Source organism: Apiospora kogelbergensis (genome assembly GCF_038363985.1).
Source record: "Apiospora kogelbergensis strain CBS 113332 chromosome Unknown utg000006l_segment0_segment0, whole genome shotgun sequence".
NCBI lineage: Eukaryota > Fungi > Ascomycota > Sordariomycetes > Amphisphaeriales > Apiosporaceae > Apiospora > Apiospora kogelbergensis.
Window position 1 is genome coordinate 3,498,684 of NW_027117423.1, and position 18,122 is coordinate 3,516,805.

Below are 18,122 nucleotides of genomic sequence, written 5' to 3' on the forward strand. Positions count from 1 at the left end.
AAATGCTTGCTTGGCATCACTAGTTCCATTTGATTTGGCATCCACAGTCAATCGGCACGGTTCCCTTCGCCGATTCTTTACTTCACGCGCCCCGGCGCTTCCCTTCCTCTTTTCCAAAACTGCCCGTCAGTCACCTCTTTATTTCCCCAAATCCCACGGAGGGCCTGTTTCTATCTCGATCCCGAAATAGTCGGCGGCACGTGACGTCGTCTCCCGTTCCCTCCAGAAGGAAGAAGGAAAAAGGCCAGTGCGACTTTTTTGTGGACAACCAAGCGACAAGGACAGCAGCAGCAGCAGCCAGACCCGAAACCCCCCTGTCCATGGAGTGTGCGGCGGGCTGGGTCTGATTTTGGCACGGTACGCGTCTCTCTCTCTCACTTCTCTTTCCCTTTCGCAACCGTGAACTGCATTGCATACATACATTACATCAAATCCAAATCCCCATTACATCCCGACCCGACACTACACGCTCACGCTCACACTCACACCCACGACCACGACCACGACACACCACGTCCCCATTGTGTGTGAGTGAACGTGTGTGCGTGTGTCTATGTGTGCGCCCCTTTTCCCTCTCTTTCTCTCTTTCTATACTCCCTTCCGGCATTGCATTGTTTACATAGCTCGGGGTTGCGACGGCCTCTCGCCGTGCTTGCTGCGACTTAAGCTTAATTGTTGTTGATGTGTAGTAGCAGTAGTAGACTGGGCGTTGAGTTGGTTCTCGCTTGATCGATTCGATGAATGGTCCTCTGCTACTTCCACGCCTCTAAACTCAGATTTGCTGTTGCCGGCCCCCGGTGCTGTCTTTTCTCTCTGTCCTCCTAAACCTAGTCGCATTCTCATCTCATCCCATCACATCCCGTCTCAATCCCAATCCCTTTCCATCCATCCTGATCCATCAATCCATCACGTTGCTCATTCAATCCTATCCTGTCGTTTTTCTTCTTCACTCTCATCATTCTTTCTTTTGCTTGCCAACTGCACGGAAGGCTACCATCGCCTTCCCAAGCAATCATCAGTCACCTCCATCCGTCCTCTTCTTAAACTTTGGCGCAACATACTTGATAATGGTTATCTACTAAGAGGTCTATCTTCGCTTGTGTGTGTGGAAAAGGCTCATACTTGGCCGTTCCCACTGACTTACATCGTGCTTTGCATAGACCGCGGCAGCCGCTACTCGAGGGGGCTACAACTTGCACTGATGTCTCCGCCCAGAGATGGCAGCAACCACACCGTACAAACGCGACTCGCCATTTCTCCATCGCATCTGGAAGTCCACTATAGATTTTGTCTCATCCTCCACCAATGGGGGAGAAGTCGGCGACCGGTGACCAAAGTCCCAGGCCAGCCAAAAGACGTCGCGTTACCGACGACAACCCCGGGATGAATGGGTTTGCACCCGTCCCGGCTCTATTCCAGCAACCCCCGCCAGCCGATGCCCAGAGGGTGCTTCGCATCGAAGTCCTCAGGATATGGCGCAACGAGGGGCCCAAGCCGGCCACCAATGGCATGGCTAACGGGGGATCCCCTGTGAAGAAGGCTACGCCCGCCATCCGTGCGCGTTGCAAGGTCACCATCTTCAAGTGGCTGCCTGGCGTGGAAATGCGTCCTCTTTACTGCGACAGCCAGATGTGCACCATCAAGGAGTTTTGTGGCATCAGTGGCGTCTGTGAGGCTGTCAGGATCCACCTGCCACAGCCGTTTGAGATTGCCGCAGAAAAGCTCTTTGTCGAACGAAACGACAATCAAGGATTCGATTTGGACGACTGCTACTTCATCCTTGCAGAACTGGAGTCATTCGGTGACCCCAATTGGCCCCCGACGTACTTGCTGAATGGGCAAGAGGATATGCATTCGCCGTCCAGTTCGCCGCGCAAATGGTCGCTACAGTCGCAGATTAAATACGCGTACAGCAAAGGTCGGGTGGCGTCACAAGTTCGGCTTAGGAGAGGGTCTGGGGATACAGCTAGGATACTGGAACCGTTCTGGATGGACATGGATCTCCGGTGGACCTCTTCCTCTACGACAGAGCCGATTCAGCCCGTAGAAAGCGCCAGTCCACCCGATGTTAAGGCTTTGAGCCTGAACGGCGCTTTGGAACCTCTCACCAATGGTCACGTGAACGGCAGGGCTGATATGGTCAACGGTCAATTGGGCGACGAGGCAGATGGCTTGGTGGATGATGAGGACCCCGAGGGCGAGGCGACCACGCCCAGCAGACCTCTGCGCAACCGGGGAAGCCACAGACTTACAATTTGAAGAAATTGAGCGATCAAGCGAGGGGCAAGGAACCCAAGGAGCGAAAGAAGCGAAAGCTAGGGGAACTGAGTGTGGACGCCTCTCTGGTCACTTGGCTCCTGCCCAGCGGTCAGCGATGTGCCCTGGAAAGCTGGAGTTGTATACACTGCTTTGCGACGCATTTTTCGATTGATCAGCTGAAGATGCACATGCAAGTTCATCGCGAGTTCAAATATGCATTCGACCATAGTGCACGAACTGGGTGGCGCATTGCGATTACAAACCATGGTCAGCAGACACCCAAGTCCATCAGATCATACGACTACTTCGAGCCGATCAGCGCCGATGAGGCGGAAAGCGAGGTAGATGAAGATGAATCGCCTCAGAAAGCGAGGAGCCGGTCACGGCCCAAGTCAATCTCGGTAAGTGGCTTTGACGGCCTGGGGTTCTAACAAACATTGGATTTTTGCTGATAAGGAAATCTAGCAACTCCCTAAGACGGTGAAACCGCGAGAAACCAAGCAACTGATCCCTCAGACCAGCCAAGATCTCTTTGATCGTTTGAGCAAGTGTCGACTCAAATCTGGCTCGCGGGTAGATGAGCCGCAGATCGACAACTCGTGGCTCCTGCAGAAACACCGCGACATTATTAAGGATTACAGCGACGTGCACTCTGACGAGAAGGAGTATGCGGCAGAGTGGGATGCATTTGCGTCCCGGGAGAAAGCGACAATGGCGCCGCATCTCCAGGATGTCTATTTGGATTTCGTGCGCGAAAAGGTGCACTGGATGGCCTCTACGCAAAATCGCATGAACGAAGCGATGAAACACCTGGCCTACTTGAAGGCCCGGGATGCCCTCTCGGAAGAGACGGTCTTCAAGGCGCTCGAAATTGCGAGAGATGCCAGGTCGATGGCTCGGCAAGAAACAACGGAGCCGAAGTCGCCAAGGACATCACCAAAAATCAAATCGCGGTCGGGTTGCAATGTTTGTGGTTTGTCCATTTCAGGGCCGAACATATTGATCTGCAGTAATTTGGTGGGTACCCAAACAGCATGAGAAACGGCGATGCGCTATTTGGGGGAATTGCCCAGAACTAACAAACCCGTGTTTTTCCAGGACTGCGACCGACCTATGTACCACCATGATTGCATCCGGGACGATGCTAAGATACCCGTAGAAAGGGGTCTCCATTGGCGCTGCAATGAGTGTTATGATAAAGAGAAAGAGACGAAAGAGGCGGCGGTGGCGGTGCCGATGGAAGCCATTGCCCCAGCGGCGACGACAGACAGTTCTGTTGCTGCTGCTGTAAATGCAGATGCTGCTGCTGCTGGTACCGCGACTACTACTACTACTATTTCCACAGCCACTGCTCCCACTGCCACTACTACTACCGCGCCCGTGTAGAATGCGGTGTGTGTACAACCAGGAGAGACACGCGAGACTAAATGTCAATAATAACATGTGTGCTGGCATGAGAAGGCACCTACAAACCATTTCGTAGAAAGCATACCTTAGGCATATAGGCAGCGAAATGGAATGCATTGAATTTCCGGTTCGAATGCGGGGTTCTTTCTCTGTCTCAGCAGACCCTTGAAACCGTGTCGAGTACTCAGGGATTGTCGGCTAGAGGGTAAAAATCCTTGTGAGGCCAAGATCTGCCGTAAGAGACTCAAATTCGTGATTTTGTATTACTGAGAATACGATGGAACCCCAGTCAGGCGGGAAGACGACGAAGCTCGGAGATGGCAGTTGCGGCTTCACTGCGCGTGTAAGTGATGGATCGGTTCGTTGATTGGCAACACGGCCTGAGCCAAGGAGGAATTGGGTCAATTAGTGGGGCTTGAAGTAAGACGAGTGCGAGAGAGAAAGACAGAAGAACACCAACCCAGAATACCCAAACTTGCCAGCGATCTTTTTTCCCCAGGTGCCGGCGATTGCCGGTAATGAAACTCGTGACGTGTGGCTTCGGCCAATTCGGCGGGTGGGGGAGGGTCGTTCCTGCTCCGGGGGTGTGGATGGCTGCCGGAGAACTAAGTATTCATTGCCGGCAGGTGAGATGTTGATCAATGTGGGAGATTCGATGCGCGCGAGAAGACGAAGATAGAGCATAGTGAGATCAACAAAAAGACAGTAATACGGGGCGGGGCATGGGAGTCCGTGTTATAAGCAAACTCGTCTTGGCAGAGAGTGCGTAAGAGGGATTCCCCATCGCCATGGCGTTCATCCAACTCACAACGAGGAAATAGGGCTTATCTATTGCTGCTCATGCTCTGGCTTGGTAGATGGGACGATTCGGTCCGGGGAATACTGACATCGGTAGTGAAGATAGACATCTTGCCGCTGACCCTCCCGGGACACCGGCCTAGGTAATGGCATATTGGAGAATGTGGCGGCCCCGTTCCGCTAAGGTCCGCGCCCGAAAGATGGCAGTAGCAACGCCATCGAAGCCCTGGAGACGTAGGTGTCTCATATCAGGACGACTGCAAAGACATCATGGGCTTGGATCAAGGCCGCCCGTTGGTGTGTAAGTCAAATACCACATACAACGCCTTTGACCCCGGGTGTTTCCCGCAGAGAACAACATCTTTCTGATTGTAAACTTTTCATTTCATTTGAACTTAGTTTCACTGTCATTCCAAATCAAATAGAGACTTGGGGGTCATTTCCTGGCCAGAGTTAACGTACAGCAATCGTTTCTTGCCTACTGCGAAAACTTGTCAAAATCCGACAAGCTGCAAAGGGCTTCTTGTGCTAATAGGTTTGGCAAGCAACCATCTTGGAGTTTCCAGACTCAAGTTGGGCTCTTTTCAAGTTGTCATCCGAGCCGAGATTGAGTTGTAGGTATAATTCACCGGGATTTGTAAAAACAAAAACAACTATAGAGGTGAGAACTCAAATAGATTTTGGGCTTGCTTATTGACTTTCAGCATCACACCAATTCTGCTTGGGAAGTGAAATACTTGCTTCCCGATGTCATATTGATACGTGAGCATATATATCAATAATCGCACACTACACTAGCCACTCAAGAAAAGTACGTCTATGGGCAAGAGAAGAGGTATCACACGTTACTAGCTTAGTCGACGAGAGATCAAGCTGTAATTTAGGATAGGAACCTGCCTCCTCGTCCATTCCAAAGAACTTATTGTATATATCATGTTCCCAGGAGCGTGGACTCAAAGATTAAGATAATAAAGATTTAGAACCCACGGCCCAGAGTCTGGAACGGATATCTTATGTTGTTTTCATCTTCCAGCTGCATCCGACTCACCCTGTTATCTGTCTATGGAGCATTCCGGGCTTGATAATGATACAACTATGCTGGGATAACTTCCGAAAACAAGAGGCAGTGAGTAGACGTTTGCATAGATATGGGACGCAAAGGACGGCAGACCGACTCAAACAATGTCTTGTTTGGACAGGGTTTAGCAGTGTCAACAATCGCGTTCCTCGAAATATGTAGAAACAAGCTTATTTGAGCATAACATATTGTCGTTTGTGTTTTGATATTATATAATTGTACATGTTCGTCCGCAGCAAACGTTTTAACAGTTCTTTGTTGCTTTATGCCCTGTACTCGAATCACATATATCACTCTCATGCCTTCCCTAGACTGGTAGAAAGCAAGAAAAAGACCCGAATTGGTTTGGCATTTCAAGATTGTTTGGACTCGCTGTGTGCGTGATGTTCAGAATAAGTGCTTGCTCAGAGACCCGGGCTAAGCCAACGGTGGCATATGGGAGCCAAATATCCCGATGAGAGTTGCTTTGCAGTAGGTTCTCAGTTGGATCGAGGAAGAAACTACTTGATATTAAATCACTGTTCAACAGGGAGAGCGAAAATACGTCAAGGCAGTAGCTTCGAGCACTGGACGAGCATGACTGTAGAACAGGACAAATGGAATGGAGAAAAAGGTGGACGTCAGAGTTAACAAAGAAGTGTAATTCCAAATGGTAAAATGTTAAGGTAAGCTAAATAAGTTGGATTGAAGCGAGCGGCGGCATGCGGTTGACTCGGTGCCTTGAAGCAGAAGCCTGGTGTTGAGGAAATATGCAACAAAGGAAAGATGAGTTAAAAATTGAATGAACGTCCTGTAGGTCATTGCCTTCTCCATCAATCGATCCAAGTCAGTATCTAGATCACTTGAGCCCCCGAAATCTTCCAGCCACCAACAAGCATCCAGCATTAGTACCATTAGGGTGTGGGTCACCGGATTTCGATATTTTGCATGCGCTCAAAGCTACCAGCCATCAGTGTCCTGGCTGTCAGTCATGTTCTCTCGTATGCCCACCTTTCCTCGCGAGACCAATGAACCGAGAACTCGTGATCGAAACGCCCGGTGTCAGATGTAAAGATTTTATTACAACCCTCATTCCTACAAGGGTGCATGGGACGTGGCTCTGGGCTGTACTCAGGGGCATCGGGGTGTTTCGCTGCACGATGCTTCATCAGGTCTTTTCCCTGGTATAGCCCTTGGCCCGGACTTTGTCGCAGCCCTCCACACTGCAAGGGAAGGGTGTCTCTTCGTGAACATCCCTCATATGCTTAGTGAAAGCTGCAAGACTCGCGAACGGCCTTTGCGCCAGCTGATCCGACCAAGGGAGACTATGGAAGGAGTCGTCACGGGAAAACCCACATCCGGTATGCGGGCAAATTGAAAACCGGCGCTGACGAAGGAATTTGGTACTTGGGCAGGCTTTGCTGATATCCTCGTTATCGAACTTGTGATAACCACGAAGATGCTGAACCAGGTGGTCGCGACGTCGAAATCCATCCTTACCCCGGTAGCGCTTGCAGATTTTGCAAGGAAACTTGGGAAGATCCTTCGCGTGGCTTTCCAAGTGGCGATATAGCACATCCAACCTAGAAAACGTAGCACCACACGCACAGAGGAAGGGACTATGCTGGCTGACATTGGCATGCAACTGTTGTTGATTGCGGTTTTTGAAAACCTGGCCACACTCGGCACAAGTGAGCCCTCCGTGAGGCTCAATCTGCGAGTGCCCAGGTGCATGGATATGGGCATGGGCTTCGTGAGCGTCCAGATATCTTTTGACGAAGAAAGATGCTGCACAGTCTGGTATCTTGCATAAGAAAGGGTGATTAGCGTGCTGTGCATGCCAGTCTAATTCCCGATCCCAATTGGTAGAGTAGTCGCATATGCTGCATCGATGCAGATATTTTGGGTGAGAAGGACCAGCTTGCATCTTGCCATTGGTTGCGCTCGGTTTTTGCGGTTGGCTACTGGTGGTTTGGCCAACCCCTCCAGTCTTGTGTTTCGGTCCAAAAAGTCGTCCTGACACCCCTTTTTGTTAGCATGATGTAAAAAAAAAGTCTCACTGATCGGCGGTGGCGTTGAAGCCTGCATGAGACTGCAGCAAAGACTCGTCGAGCGTCTGCTGCTGGCCAACGAAATTGTTGGTGGTGTCAATGGTGTTATCCGGTGTGAAACTCGGCCGGGTGCTATTGGCGGGCAGAGGGGATTCGTAGTTTGGCCAAGGCATCCCAAGGTCACCTCCCGCGGCAGATGAGTTGATGTTGCTGGATAGCATCATGCCATCAGCATCAGCATCAAAGACAAGGTTGCCAAAGTCGAACCCCTCGTACTGGGTGATAGGAGCGGCGAACTGGTTGAGAACTGGCTGACTCCCGCATATACCAGTGTCGGTGTTCCAAGCGGATTGTGCCATATTGGCTGTCCCGTACGAGTCAAAGCCCTCGGTATGATTGCCGTTGGGAACTTGACTGGAAGTGGGCTGGATCAATGGGTCAGCGAAGACCCAGGGGGAAATTGACCCATCGACCTCAAGGGGTCCATCGGTTGCGTTGGCTTGGCCAGTGGCAGGATAGGGCACATGGGCGATAGGGTGATTGTCAATTTCGAGCAGGGCGTCAAAGTCGAGATTGTGCAAGTAGTCAGACATGGTCGGTGAGGCAGAAGATGTAGCTGACGTTAAGAGAGAAAGTGGATCAAAGTAAGGGGAAGATCGGATTGGCTGAAATGAAAGGTTGAAACACAGCTTGGGGGACGGTTTGGTGATGTCGAGTGCTGTAGGGGGCATGGAATGGGGAAGGGGGGCTGCAGTCTATTTCTCATTTCTGCGATGAAGTCGAGTCTGAGCAATAACGTAGACTAACGAGAGGTACATGCTTCGTGACGGTGGGTGTGATTTCTTGCAGAATCATTATATGTTGATTGGCTAATCCGGAACGCTTCTGCTGACGCCGCCCTATTTGTATGGCGTGGCGTTCGAGCTGCAGGAAGCAACGCCCTATTTCTATGTAAACCCCTGTCTACTTTTTTCGACAGACTGCACCGTCATAGCCTGACCGCTTAATTGTTGAAACAAAGTGTACATGCACCATGTCCCGGCTGTTGTTATACAAGCCATAATAATGTACAGAAAATATCTTCGAGCGCTATTTCTCCTACATGAGTACATCAACATGCCCATATGCACCATACCCAAAACCCCCTCACTGGTTGGCGCCACGGACCCGCGCCTCGTGAGAGTCGGTCGCTTCCGGGAGGACCCCGAAGCCCATGCCCTTCCTCTTTCTCTTGGACTTGTTGTCGCCGTACCGCTCGTCGAACTTGCGGATGGCGTTCATCGTGGCCATGTCCTCGCTGACGCTGGCGCTGATCTCGGCGAGGCCCTTGTCGAAGTGGCGGCGGCTCAGCACGCGCTTCTCCGCCCACACGTACGGCTCGGGGCCTGTGTGCTTGTCGGACGCGTCGAGCTCCTCCTTGACCGCCGACATGGCCGCGGCGACGCAGACGTTCTTCAGGTCGGAGCCCGAGTAGAGCGGCGTCTGCTTGGCCAGCTCCTCTATGGATACGCTGTCGTCGAGCGTCTCGCCCTTGAGGTGGATCCGCAGGATCGCGGCCCGGTCGCTTTCCAGAGGTAGGTCCACGAGCAGCTTCCGCGGTAGGCGTCGCAGTATGGCGTCGTCCAGGTCAAAAGGCCGGTTCGTGGCCACCATGATGAAGGCCTTCATGGCGTCCATGCCGTCCCATTCGCGGAGGAACTGGTTCATGACCACTCTCCGGTCGCCGCCACCGGGACGCTGGCCTCGCGCTCCGAGCAGGGCATCGGCCTCGTCAATGAAGATGATCATGGGCTCCTTCTTCCTGGCCAGCGAAAAGAGTGCACGCACATTCTTCTCACTTTCACCAACATACAGGTTGTTGATGGTGGCAGCGCTAACTTCGATCATGTTCGCTCCACTCTCCTTGGCGACAGCCTTGGCGAGGAGCGTCTTGCCTGTACCTGGCGGGCCGTACAGTAGACAGCCGGGAATCCTGTCGGTCGACAGCACTCCATAGGAGAAGGCTTCAGGTCTCTGCAGAGACAACTGGGTAAGCATTCTGACCGACGCGATGGTTTCCTTGGGGACATGGATATCATTGAACGTCGTCTTGATGTTATCGGCGTTCACAAGCCCCGACAACAGCCGTTCCTCGTGGTTTTCGCGGCGAGGGTCCACGGCGCCCCTGGGATGGGAGGTGAACATATCCCTTGAAGAGTCACCTTCGCGATCTGGCATCTGCTCGGTCTTGGTTACTCCGGCCTCACCCTCGTTTATACTCTGAACAAGACGAAGGGCTGCTTCCAGTAAAGGTTGGTCGAAGGCAGCCATCAATTTGTCCTGACCACCAATCATAGCCTTACATATCCGATAAACCTCCACAAATGGTAACACCGCATCGCAGAACGATGCCCGTAGTTCTGCATCTTCTATCAACTGCATGTTGAATCGTATTTCTGGCATATCGCCGTTGTCACTCGGTGTTAGGAGTGAGTGAAGCGTGGCCTTGATGTTAGTGGTGTTTTCTTCCAGGAAGTCATTCTGCTCGTCTTCGAGGAAGCCTGTCTTGTCTTTTCTTGATGCGTGAAGTGTGATAACATGTTCCACTAGGCCGTGGTGCTTCAATGCCTGTAGGTAGGGCCAGGGAACGTTCTGGCTGGAGCAACTCCCAACCAGGATAATATTACGGCCTTCCGACCAGAGGGTATCAATAGTCTTGCGAAGTTTGTTGAGCATAACGTGGGAAGCAAGGCTTAAAGCGTTGTAGTCGTGGATATGGACGATCAGAGGTTTTTGTTTGTCGGCATCAGACTCGGCGGCGATGATCAACTGCTCGAGTGCGGTGTTTAATTTGAGGTCCTCCCACATGTCGTCCGATTTCTCTCGGTTAGAAACACCGACGCCACCGACGCCACCGAAAAGCCCTTCCAGTAATGACTGAGATTTCTTGGTGTCTCGTTTTGACTTATCTATGGTGTCGACGATGAATAATCCCATGGGTGATTGGCTCTCGCCCTCCCTCTCCTCGCTTTCTTGCTTTTGTTTCCGTAGTCTTCCACTCTGTGATGCTGCGTGGTAGGGGAGTAGCGAGCATGAACCCGCTGCTCGTGAGATGTCCTGTCCGAGGTAAGGACCCACCACGTGTCCCAGGTCCTGGGCCGTGAGGTGCAGCACATTCGCACCAACTTCATTGGCCACGTCGTTGAGGACATGTCGTGGCCACGACGAGCCGCGGTAATAGGGGAAATCCAATATTGTGACGGGCCGTCGGACATCGGTCGATTTGATAGACTTGGGGCATGCCAATGCAAGCTCTGCTCGGATGGAAGAGACAACCTCTTGAAGTCCCTGATGATGTAACCCGCCGAGACCTAAGTACGGCCCATAGGCTATACCAGAATCCATAATGTTGAGTATCGCCGTGCGTTTGAGGGTCGTGCGTCTGGGGGTCGACTTGGTGCTTCCGGAGCTTCCAGAGCTTTGACATATCACCTCTATCAGTGCGGCAGTCTTATATAGTTCTGCTTCGGACAGCCTAGACAACCACCTAGAGCACAGATCAGGCTTTTGCACATCTGCTCCATTGTCGGCCGAACTCTCTGTGGACTCGGTGTCTACTTTAGGTGTTCGAGCTTTACGAGCCTCAGTCAGAGCCATAAATAAAGCAATCAGCAAGCGCTTCGAGCGCGCAGGAACAGAAGTCTTGGGTGTAGCCTCAAGTGGCTCATCGCTCGTCGTAGGGGCAGACGAATCCTGCCCTTCTTGTTCCGAACCTGCCGCCGCCACGTCGCGAGGCTGAGACTTGAGATTCTCTCTGTAGGCATTCTCCGTAGATTTTAGGAAAAGTGACACATCCTCTTCGTGTGAAGCAATTTCTCTCAGTCTACTATCGGGAACATCCTTCGAGAGCGAATTCTTGATCAGGCCCTTGACAAGTAACAGGGCATGCTGCCGCGCATGCTCTCGCGGATCCTGTTGCTGCTCCTGCTCCTGCTCCTGCTGCGGCAGCTGGAGGGCGAAGGGGGACTCATGTGCATCGCCACTACGGTATACGTGGGTCTTCTGAAAGTCCTCGGGGAGCATGAGCGTCGGTAGCTCCTCCGTCACACGCCTGCGACCCCCTGGTAGCGGCGCCGTTAATGCGCCGCCGCTGTCGGCCGCCCTGCGTCTCGCCGCCGCTGCTGCCATTGCTATTGAGACCATTCTCGCCGAAAATGTTCTCGTCCGTGCTCGCTGCGCCGTCCTTGTTGGAGTTGCTGCCGTCGTCGTTGTCGGGCTTGTTTGGGTCACCGGCCGGCGGCGCGGCGGGAGGAGGAGCAGCTCGGAGGGATGTGGACGCGTGCAGCCATCGGCGGGCGGGGGCAGTCGCTATGTGCGTATGCCTGGGTGCATAACGTGCCACCGACCGTAAGGCGCGTATCGCATACATTCGTAAGTTGATTGATGCCCGAGAGCAGACGAACGCATTCCTTTGCTGAGGATGGACGGGATGGAAAATACGCTGCTGGAGTGGCGGTCGTTGGATGTGGCCCGTGCAGTCATCATGGCTTGCGTCAGTCAGAACCACACCAACGGATGGCCGATCACATCATGGTACAAACTAAGGCTATTCTGGATTCTCCTATACATAATATACATAATATCAAGTCATTGGCGGCATTCTGCATTTATTCCATTTTTATCAGAATGCACCTTCCATTGCATTGGGCACCAAGTCATTGTGCGTAACAGAAGCCTATAACAGGTATCCCACATAGAAGTAGGGCTGGAATATGCCCGATTTGGTGCTTTGGATAACCGAACCCCTGAGTACGGTACCGGCGCAAAAGTGCCACCTCACGGGTGAGATATACGGGAGAGAAAAGCTGAGCATGTCGTGATTATGGTAAATTTTATACACCAGCTGAAATACTCGCCTGATAATACAATTGGCACAGCAACGCCCTCCTCCTAGCCGCCTCTTGGAAACGTGGCACACATTCTTTAAAACTTGTACTTCTTCCGCTCGTCTCGTTTCTCCTCGTCCCTCTTGAGCCTCTTCCGGCTCTCGTTGGCGATCATCTCGTCGAGCCCTTCCTCCCGCCTCCACTGCGCGCCAGGACCCTCGTCACGACGTCCCTCCTCGTAGCGCCGCTTCAGCTCGTCCTTGCCCAGGCCACCCTCGGCCAGGGCTTCGGGATCCAGGGCGACGTCGATATCGCCGGGCTTCTTGCGCTTCTGGCCCCTATCGTCATCTTGACCGAGAACCCGCATATCACCGTGCGCATTGCTCTTGCTGAGATCGTAGGTACGGTCGCTGCCGAAGAAACCTTCGGCGCGGGCTTGGCGCTCGGGGATGACTGTGTAGGCCGAGCGGGGATGTGTGCTCTCCTCGGTCTCATAACCGCGCCTGTTCTTCCGGAGGTCCATCTCACCCGCCACTGATTCGGTTTGGGTGCCATATTCTGTGGGGACGCTGCTGGCGAGCCCAGCAGAGGTTTCGATTCCAGAAGGTGTTTGAAGACCCGCTCCATCCGCATCTTCGTCCTCATCCTCATCCTCCTCGTCTTCGTCTTCCTCCTCCTCGGACTCTTCCTCAGGAGGCTGCAGCTCGCCCCAAAGGGTGCGCTCCACAGGCTCTCCAGACGGAGGAGCCGCTTGCGTAGGCTGCATGATACCAAAAAATATCACCACCAAATAGAGGTCGGTTGTATTCGTCCACGGGAGGCTTGCCATAGCATCCAGGCTGGAAACCCCATTGCGCGCCTGCTGGGATGGGGGCGTTGAGGCCAGGAATGCGTAGCGAAGGATATGATGGGGGCGGGCCGAAGCGTTGCTGGTTAATGAGCCATGGCGGCGGAGCTCCGGGGGGTATGCTGAGGGCCTCCTTAAGGGTGTCCGTCAACTCACCCGGCCGAGCGTGGCTGCCTTTGGTCTCGTACTCCTTGCCCTCGTAGTATACCTCCCCGAATCGCGTAAGGTTTGGCTTCTCCTGAAACCTGAAGAAGGCATCGTAGAGCTTCTGATAATCGATATCGAGCTTGCCCATCTTTGGCTGCACGCGCTCTCGCTGTTTCTGCTTGAGGGTCTGTTCCGCTTGCTTCTCCAAGACTGCATCTCGCATCTCAGTAATTCCCGTATCGGCAATGAACTTGGGTAGCTTGAAGGCCGCCTTCTCGATACCTCTCTTCGAAGACAAATACTCGCGCTTGAGGGACCAATGCGGCGGTACGGGGACGACATTCCGTTGCGCCTTGATCTGAACTAACAGTCGAGGGTCTGTAGATGATGTGTCATGCCATTCCACCACTTCGGGCTTCGTCACCAGGGCCTTCAGCTCAGCAATCGAGAGTTTATTTAGCATCTTGCGCTTCTTCTTGGACATCTTGTGCGGGTTCGCAGCCTCGTCCTCTTCGTCGGGAATATCGTCATCGTCGCCAAAGAACACCTCGCCTTGGTTGCCGGCATTGGCTTCCTTGGCAATTTCATCGTCATCCGACACGCCGAACTTGGTGAAGACGTGCTTGTACATGGCGAAGGCCGGGTCCTCATCGTCGAAATCGAACTTTTCCACTATTGGGCCATCAGGCTGTTGAGACTTGGCGGCCGTCGCGTCGTCCTTCTTCACTTCCAGCTCGGATGCGCCGTTCGTCGTCTCGCCGCCGTTTTCTGTCGGCTTCTCAGCGGCGACGCCATCTTGCTGAGCTTCGGATGACTGATCGACCTGCGCGGGTTCCTGGGTCGAGTTAGTGGTGCGCAATGAGGTGCATGGCGATGCATGAGCAGAGTTACATACCTCAGGCTTGGAGGCCTTCTCAGCCTTCTTCTTGGCTCGTCGCTTTGCGTTCTTGGTCATTTGAGGCGCCATCTTTGCGATGATTGTAGAGCTCACCACCTGAAACGCAACTTAGGATGCAGATAGTATTATATGGCCAGCGCGAGAATGCGACGACCCAAAGTGCGCGGACAGAAAGAGCGGAAGATTTCGCGACGTTGATGCGCGTTGGTCGTAGACGAGGCTGATGACAATGGCACGCGCTCGAAGAAAAGTGAAGTTACAGTAAAGTTGCCAGGTCAATGAGGCTGAAAGCTCGGCAGGCCCACGCCACGATTGACTGCGTTTAGTGGAACGAGCCAGTGGAAGTTAGTGGAGTCGGTGCTCGTCCCTGGCACTATCTTATGTACGTTGATCAACCTGACACCCACCCACCAGCATCATGAAGCCCTCTCCAAACAACCAGCCGGAGACTGATCAATAGTACTAACACATGTAGATAATACACAAATTCGTTTATTCTTCATCCCCAGTGGTATTGGCGCCGTGTCTAATGTACCTAGTGTAAACAAAATGTAGTTTTTCTTCTTTCAAAGTGAATTTCCGTTCGTTCGTTCGAGAAAACTCCCTGAAAAATGCTCATTTCATGATCCCGTGTCTAAATGTGTTCCCATCGTTTCAAATGCATGCTGCAACATCATAACCAGTACAGCCAAGCTTCCTCCTTGCCGATGTTGCTGCTGCCGCTGAGAGATTTTCAAGGCGAGATGATAGTCTCTATGTATATGCCTCTCCGTCTCTTTTTCGTACTTCGCCTGGTAATGAAACAGGAAGAGACGTCTCTTCTCCTGGTTATCCATCAAAAAGTATGATGGGAGAAAAGCCCTTCAAATAAAACGAACAAAAACAATATCTCACATCCACATACAATGCGTACAACACGTTAGTTCACCTTCATCTGCTGCTGCTGCATGCTGTCCCCAAACCTCCACGTGTCTTCCTGCCGAGTCCCGCGCGGCAACCAAGCAGCATTACTGCTCCCCCGCTGGCGGCTTCCTGCCGGCGGGCCATCGCTCTTCTTAGAATCGTCGCCGGTGCCGTTACTCAGTGCCGAGTGCCCGTTGGTATAGGGGTACGGGCTGTGTCCGTTGGCGATGGCCGCGGGGCTTTCATACATCGTCCCTTGGGTGGCCGTGGCCAACGACGAGCCCTTGGTGTTGAGGGGCAAGAGAGGTCGGTCTTTCTCCCCGCTCTGGCTCAGCATGCGTGCCCGACGATCGGCCTTGTTGCTCTCACTAGAGCGGTCGTACAAGTACAGGCCGAGGAAAGTCAGGCCGATGCCGACAGCCTGCAGGTTGGTAGTCGAGTTGCGGAACCAGATGATGGCCACGACGATAACGAAGACGCGCTTCAGGAGCGACGCCACCGAGTAGGTGACAGGTGACACAAGTGATAGCAGTACAAATGCCAATATATTCTGTCCAAAATGGAACGTTCCGTTGAACAGGAACTCCAAGAACAAACGGCCGTGGTCCATGGTGTTGGGCTTCTCGGTCAAATCCAGGGAGCCATCAGCGAAAAAGTCGCCAATCAGTCCGGTGCCCTCGCTCCAGAACCAAATAGGCATCGTGAGCACAAAGGCCATGCCCGAAGAGTAGCAAAGGAGGTTAAGCTTATCCAGCTTTCGAGTCTTTGCCGACTGTCCATCCGCTTCGGCCTTCGAGGCCTCGTTGAACAGTCTCTTGGAAAAGATGTTCTGTGTCACAAAAATGATCGTCGCCAAGAATGCGTACAGAAGACCAAGTAGTTCGCCGCCAAACTTATGCTTGCCAGAGCAGGCAAGCATAACTCCCATGGTCAAAGGTATAAGCGAATAGTATGTCGCTCTGGGGTATCGAATATCGAAAATGAATCGATATGCGAAAACCGTAAACAAGGGCGAAAGGCCCTTAACAGTGTGTACTAGAGACACGGGGATCTTGGATGTTGCCGCAGCGCTCAACAGATGGCCGCTAATCTGGAAGGCGGCCAGGGGAAGCGTAGTCATAACGACATCGCGAGAAGGTTTGCGGATCGGGTACTTCAGGGCCGGTATCGAGGTGCGCAGCGACGGGAAGACGGAGGCCAGGTATGACGAGCTGAGGCAGTAAAACGCCACCAAGAAGAATTGAATGAGCGTCAAGGTCGCCGGCTTGTCGAAAGCGTTCAATATCGACTTTGAGGAGGTGTTTGTCAAGGCAGAAGACATGTACCACATGATGCATAGGATCTGCAACGCCCAACGTTAGTGTTGCGTGTCTTGGGGGTGACTGCCACGAAGCTGGCGTGATGACGTACGATGAGTTTGTAAGAGAGCGGCGCGCGCAGGGCGCCGGCCAGGTCTTGGGCATTCTGGCTGACGCTCCCGTTCCTATTCCGGATACCGCGGAAGGCCTCGCTGATGCTCTTCTGTCTCGTTTGTCGTGTCTGGCCCAGGCCGTACGCGGCGCTGCTGGCGGCGGGCGGTGGCCCTAGCTGTCCCCATTTTATCGATTTGCGAGGCTCCCGCTTGGGCAACCACCGGTCACCCGAGGGCGGCTGTGTCGTCGTGCCGTTGATGCCGTTCGAGTATATGTTCAGGCCGGGGATGGGGCTGGCCGACGTGCCCGAGCCGTTGTTGTACAGGGGCGAGTCGATGTGGTCGGGAAACTTCTCGAGCCCGGAGTCGTTATTGCTGTCGGGGCCGGCCGACTTGGCGCTGGCGCGCGACACGGATTGGTCCCGAGAAAAGGAGCCGGACGTCGTAGAGTGAGGCATCACGGTGGTCGTAGTCTGGTGAGACATGTGGATGTTGGTGGTAACGAGCGACAGAACTTCGCAAGGAAGCTCAAGGGGTGGAGGATTGGATGGCGATTGCGACAAGCCTTCCAAAAGGGTGGCACTTTACTCTCCTTTCACTGCGCCATTTTCCCCAAAATAGCAGATATGATGGTGATGATGATGTGCCGCTTGGTGGAGAAACCGCTACCAGAGTCAGAGTCGAAGATGCTGTAAATAATGGAACGGCCGCCGATGCGATGGTGGTTCGTCTTTGGGGAGGTATGTCGTGTTGTATTGGCTGTAGGTGGAGATAATGTAGGTACAGATAAGGCAGATGAGCGTGTCCGGCAAAAATGGACTACCGATTGCCACCACAGCCAATCGACGATCGAATTGGGTGGTTCGCTTGGTCCCGAAAACACGAACCCTCGCGGCCTTCCTTTCAAGCTTTTAGCGGACTGTACGTCCCTCTTCTGCCGCGCGAACCCTCCAAGCCTCCCCCAACAGCCCGTACCAATCGTGCCAACGTCCCACTGCCCTGCCACGCTTGCAACCTGATTCGCTAACCAAGTGGTTGCAATTGAAATCTCGCATCGCGCACTGCTGGTTTGCTCTAGCCTCAACTTTTAGCGTCGTTACCCATATCGAACCCCTGCAGAACGCCCAAAAATGCCCCTGACTCGCCTGACAGCGCCTGGCACTGGTTTGCCAGACTTGAAACCCCCCACCTGGTCCAGAGATTAGGAGACATTCTGCTACGGCCAGGATGCGTTTGAGGACCAAGAGAGTCCAAGACACGGAATTAAGGTTAAGAGGCTCGTAAAGCATGCGTTCGTCCATCATTTTCCTTACTATACTCGAATAACTGAACTATCAGTATTGTATACTCGTCATCGTGGCTGGGCCTCTCTACTTGACTTATCGTTTGCCGGATCGCCTCAATTCAGTATATAGGTACGTATGGCTTTGCGATTGGCAGTGATTATGACAAGCTATGCTGTTCCTGGTACTCTACTTT

General features: G+C 53.0%; 5 protein-coding genes across 5 annotated transcripts; 1 reads left to right on the top strand and 4 right to left on the bottom strand.

Annotated features, from left to right (window-relative positions):
- Positions 1-1,217: 1,217 nt before the first annotated feature.
- PG998_009941 (uncharacterized protein) lies at positions 1,218-3,297 on the top strand (the record flags this gene model as incomplete). The annotated part of the gene is given in 4 exon segments (XM_066876757.1): positions 1,218-1,327; positions 1,344-2,175; positions 2,220-2,660; positions 2,725-3,297. The coding sequence occupies 4 exon segments, from the start codon at positions 1,218-1,220 to the stop codon at positions 3,295-3,297; spliced, it is 1,956 nt and encodes a 651-aa protein (XP_066728913.1).
- A 3,392-nt stretch (positions 3,298-6,689) lies between these two features.
- On the bottom strand, positions 6,690-8,165 carry PG998_009942 (uncharacterized protein; the record flags this gene model as incomplete). The annotated part of the gene is made up of 2 exons (XM_066876758.1): positions 6,690-7,404; positions 7,582-8,165. The coding sequence occupies 2 exons, from the start codon at positions 8,163-8,165 to the stop codon at positions 6,690-6,692; spliced, it is 1,299 nt and encodes a 432-aa protein (XP_066728914.1).
- Positions 8,166-8,718: 553 nt separating this feature from the next.
- Positions 8,719-11,980, bottom strand: PG998_009943 (spastin; the record flags this gene model as incomplete). The annotated part of the gene is made up of 2 exons (XM_066876759.1): positions 8,719-11,593; positions 11,670-11,980. The coding sequence occupies 2 exons, from the start codon at positions 11,978-11,980 to the stop codon at positions 8,719-8,721; spliced, it is 3,186 nt and encodes a 1,061-aa protein (XP_066728915.1).
- Positions 11,981-12,534: 554 nt separating this feature from the next.
- Positions 12,535-14,398, bottom strand: PG998_009944 (uncharacterized protein; the record flags this gene model as incomplete). The annotated part of the gene is made up of 3 exons (XM_066876760.1): positions 12,535-13,169; positions 13,222-14,266; positions 14,327-14,398. The coding sequence occupies 3 exons, from the start codon at positions 14,396-14,398 to the stop codon at positions 12,535-12,537; spliced, it is 1,752 nt and encodes a 583-aa protein (XP_066728916.1).
- Positions 14,399-15,248: 850 nt separating this feature from the next.
- PG998_009945 (ER to Golgi transporter) lies at positions 15,249-17,101 on the bottom strand (the record flags this gene model as incomplete). The annotated part of the gene is made up of 2 exons (XM_066876761.1): positions 15,249-16,574; positions 16,643-17,101. The coding sequence occupies 2 exons, from the start codon at positions 17,099-17,101 to the stop codon at positions 15,249-15,251; spliced, it is 1,785 nt and encodes a 594-aa protein (XP_066728917.1).
- Between the last annotated feature and the right edge of the window lie 1,021 nt (positions 17,102-18,122).